This window comes from Micropterus dolomieu, unplaced genomic scaffold (genome assembly GCF_021292245.1).
Source record: "Micropterus dolomieu isolate WLL.071019.BEF.003 ecotype Adirondacks unplaced genomic scaffold, ASM2129224v1 contig_13367, whole genome shotgun sequence".
Lineage (NCBI taxonomy): Eukaryota > Metazoa > Chordata > Actinopteri > Centrarchiformes > Centrarchidae > Micropterus > Micropterus dolomieu.
Genome location: NW_025742353.1, coordinates 1 through 7,050, shown reverse-complemented (window position 1 = coordinate 7,050; position 7,050 = coordinate 1). Strand labels below are relative to the sequence as shown.

The 7,050-nt window shown below is 39.1% G+C and overlaps 1 protein-coding gene across 1 annotated transcript; it reads right to left on the bottom strand.

Annotated features, from left to right (window-relative positions):
* Positions 1–2,011: 2,011 nt before the first annotated feature.
* LOC123966411 lies at positions 2,012–3,596 on the bottom strand. The gene is made up of 2 exons (XM_046042575.1): positions 3,549–3,596; positions 2,012–3,297 (listed from the first exon to the last, which is right to left on the bottom strand). The coding sequence occupies exon 2, from the start codon at positions 3,286–3,288 to the stop codon at positions 2,395–2,397; it is 894 nt and encodes a 297-aa protein (XP_045898531.1). The 5' UTR covers positions 3,289–3,297; positions 3,549–3,596; the 3' UTR covers positions 2,012–2,394.
* Positions 3,597–7,050: the final 3,454 nt, after the last annotated feature.

The window sequence follows — 7,050 nt, the reverse complement described above, 5'->3', positions numbered from 1 at the left end:
AGGATTGAAGTGATTTCCTTCACGTTCAGACCTATAGTGTCGTAACCGACGCAGTGTCTCGTTCCCCTTCTCGAGGAACCAGGGTTACATGCGTAACCCGAGACGTTACTGCCGGAAACTTTTATTTAAAAAAGAGGTCAATCTAATGTTGCCAGTTAAGAAACAATTACTTTGTGGGGCTTTTACTTTAGAAAACTAGGCTGAGCCTTACCTTCCTGTTTGCATAGAGAGGGGGATTTAATTTTGAGAAGCCTTGCTCATCTTGACTTTCCTGTAATGTCGTGTAAGAAATTCACTTTCAGCGTGAACTTTTACCAACATTTTTGTTATCAACAAAAACAGACACCAAATAGAATGTGCGTCAGAGATCGGTGCAAAATACAGTCCCACTCTGTTACCAGAACAGAGACCCGAGCTGACATGAAACCATGTAACAACTGACTTTCACCTCCTTTTGGACCTCCTTTTATAGCTCTGTTTCTTAGCTTCACATACTCTCTTGGCTCTCTTTTCTGCTGATCTGGAGCTGGGAAAGTCCAAGATTTTCACGTGCCTCAGTCGCCACTACGACCGCCGCTTTCCATCCTTTCAGCTTTTTGGTGGATTTTTATCTCTTTTATTTCACTATGACTGGATGTCTCTCTTCTCTCTGTTTTCCAATCTTTCAGCGTTTGGTGAACTTTTATTTAACTATGATTGTTTCTGACTGCACTGCTGTCTGGTTGTTCGACTGCACGGCTCCTCCTCTCTGTGTCCTTTGCATGCCCTCTGCTGATCATACTATTTCAACCATAACCTGACTTTGTGGAATAAGCTGTGCTAGAAACAGGACATTCTTACTGTGATGGAATATATTGATGTATGTTTTTCACACAATTTTCACTAAATCTGCTGCTACATTTTCCTTAGCTGCGGTGAGTCCTTCTGCAGAAGACTTTCACAGAAAGACAAGTGTTTGATGTTTGTTGTTTAGATCAACTTTCCTCATTTAATCACATCCCTGCTGAGTCAGCACACATGTAGGCATGACTGAAGTAACCTCTTTAAATGTGCATGTGGCACCAATGATTAATCAGTTCATTTTAATTCAGTTATAAACCCCTGGACTTTAACAGCTACTGTGTTTCAGAAGGATTTCTGCTGAGGTCCAAATGGTTCTGCACATTCAAAATCTCTCCCACATATCTGTTTTCTCTTTGCAGAATAACTTGGTAATGTTTAGAGACAAAAGGTGTAATATTATTGAAATAAAATTGCAATCTAATGAGAATAAAGTCATAATATTTCAACCAAATCTTCCTGCTGTGTACTCTTCTGTACATTACCCTGAGGTTGTGCTGATTCTGTTGTCACTGAAACTGTGGTGTAAAAATTCCAGCTTTATTAATCACAAAGGTATACGCAAAAAGGAAAGTTCCTGATGCATGTCTCAAAGAATGAATGCAAATAGTGACTGACAGGAAAAATAGGATTTATATCACTCTGCTGCTTCCTGAATTCTCAGCAGCATCCGGAAAGTCTCGGTATCTACAGGACGACATGTCAGGATGACCTCTGTGAAATCAGAGCTCTATTACTAGCTGACATAACTTTGTATACAAGAAATCCTTTATGTAGGACGTGAGCTGTACTTTTTACATAGGCTACGGCTTTGCTACTTTGCGCATGATTTATATACCCGATTGATTTCCATTTCATTGGCTATAAATAAATTGCTTTATTTTTAAGAATGGGTTTGGTCATTTTTAAATTTAGTAGTAAGGGGTATTAAAGAAATATATCGTGTTCTTTCACAAAGGTTTTATGAAAAACATTTGATTTCATGCATATACAAGGATCAGAAAACCTTTATTAATCTTAACCTTTTCATTTCACATACTGACTATGAAAACGGGAAAGAGTTTTGCTAGTAATCCTTTAATACAGGTAGTAAATAGTGACTGTAAGAAACACAAGACATTTTTTCTGTTTCAGTCAAACTTTATTACAGTGTTGACAGATACAAGGCTTTTAGAAGGCATTTGAAATGTATGACAATGAGAAACTGTGTAGATCTTATTTTGACATTGTAAACATTTTCTAGTAGACACCCAAAATTATAAACGTAAAACCCTGAAAATGACCACAGTTCGGAACTTTATCAAACATTCATTAACATCACTGTAGAAAAAACCATTTCAAATAGTTTATGTGATTATGTGACAGCAAGTTTAACAGAAGAACCCATAAACCACTGATGCTTTCTGATATTACCATTAGTAGAACTGTTAGAGAATTAATCAACTTGTTATATATATTGTCAAAAAGAGAAAATAGTTAAAGAGGCCACCACCAAAATGATTTAGCAACATTGTTGGACTGTGCTTTCCCACTTCAGTGAGTGGAAAAACTTCCTCAGCCTTTAACATTATTAACACACAGGTACACAGTGCTGCCTTTATTGCCTGCGTTGATGTTTCTTTTGACGACAGTGGCACCAGCCTTCTCATACAGTGGAACAGCAGCTGGGTTGAGAAGCAGGGTGCTGCCCTCAATGGGATTGTTGTCTCCCTCTGTCGTGTGCCACAGGTACACCTTGTTACCTCCGGTCCCCTCGTTGAGGTTAACATTCACTGCCGTGTAATTCTGCTGCTGAAGTTCCTGATACTCCGTGCCATTGGTGGAGATTTGCAGATCCGTGAGTGCAATCTTGGGGTTAGTGGTCTGGCGGTACCAGATGAAGACAAAGGCTCCCCCTGCACCTCTATTGGTATCTTCATCCATACGGATGTAACCATCCTGAAAGTAGTCGCTGTCTGACGTGTAGGAATCAGTGGCAGTGACATCACAGATGTATGTTTGCGTCTTTCTCTTCACCCAGCCATAGATCCGGCTCCCTCCAACATTGCGGTTCAGATCACAGACCAGTCTCTCCCAGCCATGGCAAAACTTGTGAGCTTCCCCTGCTGCATCTGTAGTGATATCAATGTCCACTATGGGAGAATCGTACTTTGAGTTGCCTCTGAAGTACCAAAGGTAGAGACGATTACCTTTTGCTCCAGCATTTAGGTCTTTAGGGATCTTCTTGTAACCTGACTCGGCCAATCCAACTGCCATTTCATCATTGAATGAAACTTGAACTCTGGTGATGGGGGCTGAGTTGCTTAATTTTTTGTACCAAATATAGATAACGTTTCCACACGCGCCTTTGTTCAGATTTACATTGATTTTCTTGAAGCCTTGTGATTGGAGCATTTGCTCCTCAGCTTGATTAAGAGACACATTAAGGTGTGTGATGTTGTTGGCCATTGTAGGTAACTGCATGGAAGACAGATAAATCATGGGTAAGCAGAACAGAAAAAGTTAGCAGCATGCCTTTTCAGATGAGCTCCAATAAAACAATGACAAACTAAAATATCAGTTGTCAAGTGGATCACCATAATGACTAATAAAATAAAATGAATAATTACCCATTTACCCTATTTACACTGAATATAATCAATTAAGATCTGACATTTAAAAATGTGAGGTCCATAGCAAGAAAATAAAACATTCTTCAAAACACTTACATATCTGCTGACAGGGAATGTTAGGCAGTAAGAAGTCAACTCATCTGCTGGATTCTGCTGTTCTTGCCACACATAAGCAGCCTTTATATAGAGGAGAGATTCTGTGGCTCATTGTGCAATCACTACCTGAGAGGAGTGGTATTCCAAAGAATTCTAGCTTGTGTGCTTGTTGTGGCAGGAATTGAAATATTTGTCGGATTAGAAAAAACTGAATTCTTTGGAATAGCAGGCGAAACAGTTTTTCACACTATGATGGATAAAGCAACGCTATGTAATTCACCACTATCGTAAATAAGGACAGCTGTATGTGTGCATTTGTTATGATTACATAACGATGACAAACTAGCAAATCGACTACTTTACTGACACAGCCAAACATCAAGCAAGCGCAACAATAGAAGATACAGCAATACTCCTTACCAGGGGCGATTCTAGGATCAGACCTTTCTATCCCTAACCCGTGTTGGGCGGATGTTGTCCCACGTCTGAGCTCAGAGTCGGTTCAATGGACTGTGCATCATTCTGACGCCACTTTGTGGGGACAGAATTTCTGTCTAACCTCCAAACTGGACACCACCACCGTACAGATTGCTACCAGAAATCCATTTATTCATTTAAAAAGACAACAAGGATTTCAAATGGTTTTTCAGGTTTCATCAAGAAAAACAAAATCTATCACAAGACGAGGTGAAAGCACTCAGGGAACTGATGAATAACCAACAGATTGTAATTAAACCTGCTGACAAAGGGAGCTCAGTGGTAATTTTAGGGAGGTGCATCGCCAGTTAACAGATAAAAATGATTACAAGAAATTGGAAAGACCAATCTATTTAGAATCCATCCCACTGGTGCATGACATATTGGAGACTTTAAAAAGCAAAGGATTTATTAACAATAAGCAAAAGCAATATTTAAAAGGAGACGCTCAATTGAGAGAACAGAGGTTCTACATTTTACCCAAGATCCACAAAGAACCGGACAAATGGAGTAAACCGTTTGAGGTGCCTCCGGGTAGGTCCATTGTCTCGGACTGCAGTAGTGATAGCGTCAAAAACCTAAAAAATTTTCACGATGGACGTTGACAGCTTGTACACAAATACTGACACCAGAGCAAGGTTATCGGCAGTGAATAAAGTGTTAAACGACTTTTAACAGGGAATATTATTTGCTAATAAAAGGCACAGCAATGGGCAAACGATTTGCCCCAGCCTATGCAAATATTTGTATGGCCAATTGGGAGGAAGAAGCTCTGTCTAAATGTCTGAAGAAGCCTCTGAATTTCCTGAGATATTTGGATGATATTTGGGGAATCTGGACTGATTAGAGGGAAGATTTTGAACACTCATGACCCTTCCATTAAGCTGAAGCACGTAACTGGCGGGCAATCTATCGATTTTTTTGGATACCACAGTGTATAAAGGAGCGTCGTTTACACAGAATCAAAAATTGGACATCAAAGTGTACTTAAAAACCAATGATACACATGCCTTATTGTTTTCACCCCAAACATACCTTTAAGGGCATCATAAAACACAGTTATTGCGATTTCACCGGATATGTACACAGGAAAACGATTTTCGGGAAGCAGTCAACATTCTGTTTGCAGCGTTACGGAAACTACTCCAGGTCTTTTCTGAGTTACTGCCGCAAGTCATTCCACATTGGTAAACAAGCAAAACAATAAGAAATGATTCCTCACTTCTTTTTAATCAATCAGTGCAATATTGAACAGCAAATTTAAGGCCAATTTTAAATCAATAATCGAAGATTTGGGTGTTCTACAGAACCATCAAATAATCTCGGTTTATCGGAGAAACAAGGACCTCTCTCAAGGACCTATTGGTCAACGCTAGACTCAAGCCCACGCGAAAACCCAAAACTGATTGTCTATTTGATCTTCTGTTGTAAATGTGGAATGCAGTACATTGGAGAGACATAAAATTCAATCTCAACTCGGATGATGCAACACAGATACAATATTAAATACAGGAGGGAGATTCATACTCCTATAGTTAATCATTATGTCACACATGGCTTACAAAATCTGAGAGTTTCAGGGATTCAAAGTAATTCATCCTGGACAGACGCTGAAAGAAAAAAAAATGGAAAGGAAATGGATCCATTTACTAAGTACAATACAACCATCTGGACTGAATAAAAAATATAACTAACGATTGGACAATCCTACATTTACTTTTCAAGGCATGTCAGAGAAACCCAATAACTATAATCCATGTATCTACTGACCACTGCAGGATTATGATTATTATTCTGATTGACAATATTAATAATTGTATCCCCTGCCCAGCAACTATCCTAACCTCAATCACCTCTGTCCTCTTGCCTAAACCCAACCTTGACAAAATAAATATCAATGTGACATTGTGCATTTAAAAGCCAATAAATATCAATATAACTGCATATATAAACAAACAAGTATCAATATACTGCATTCAAAAACATAAATATCATTGACAGAGGGTAAAATCATATAAATATCAATTAAACCTACACTTCAGGGGCATATAAAACTTTAGCTCTTTAAAAAGTACACATCTATATAATTGTACACAGCATTAAGAATCTTAGAAATCAATTAATACCATTAAAAACAAACTAATATTATTTAAAAATGTACTGAAACATGGGGTGTATAGAGCTAAGCTCTAGGAGTAACTACTAACTAAATTATTCAAAGTTCAATGGAAAACACCTTTAAAACCAAATAAATATCATCAAATAATGGATTAAAAAATATTTTCCTATAGCTGATTAAGGATAGAAGAGAAAGGTCAAAAGTACAGTACTTTATATTAGACTGGGATTCACAGGAGACAACTGAGCCAAGAGGAAGAGCCTCCACCTCCCTCACTGAAAACCAATCCCCCCCCCCAATCCCCATCTAGGTCACCCTTATCTCCAGACACCCTTTCTCCCCTCTACCCCCTGTTGGACTTCACTGATCACATGGAAGACCTGGTTAGAGCTGGGACCAAATTTACCCCCTGCACCTTCCCTCGCTCCACTCCCATTTACCATAAACCCCCCTCACCGTCCACCTCCACCACTGGCTCTAAGTCCTCCAGGTTTGACACGTGTCACAAATACAGCGCCCAACCAGTCCTCCCGCTCCACAATGGCGAAAACCCCCAGTAAGCTCTGTCTGATATGTGCTGGGTCCAGGCTACAAGGAAAATAGCACTCATGACTCTTCCCAGGACAAACCGGGGCCCAGTGTGCTGGTAGTCTTCTCCATCTTTATCTTGATAGGTAACAGAAAAAGCATGGTGAATGTGTTAAGAAACAGGAAGCACTCGACATATCCTGCAAATTTAGTATTAATTCCTCGTCAGCCACAGCCTGTCGAAAAAAGTGGAACAGATAATGTTTTCAACACACTAAAATTAGCTTTGTTAAACGTTAGGTCTTTGGCAGGAAAAACATTTTTAATCAATGATTTTATAATCACTCACAATCTTAATTTCATGTTTTTAACTGAAAC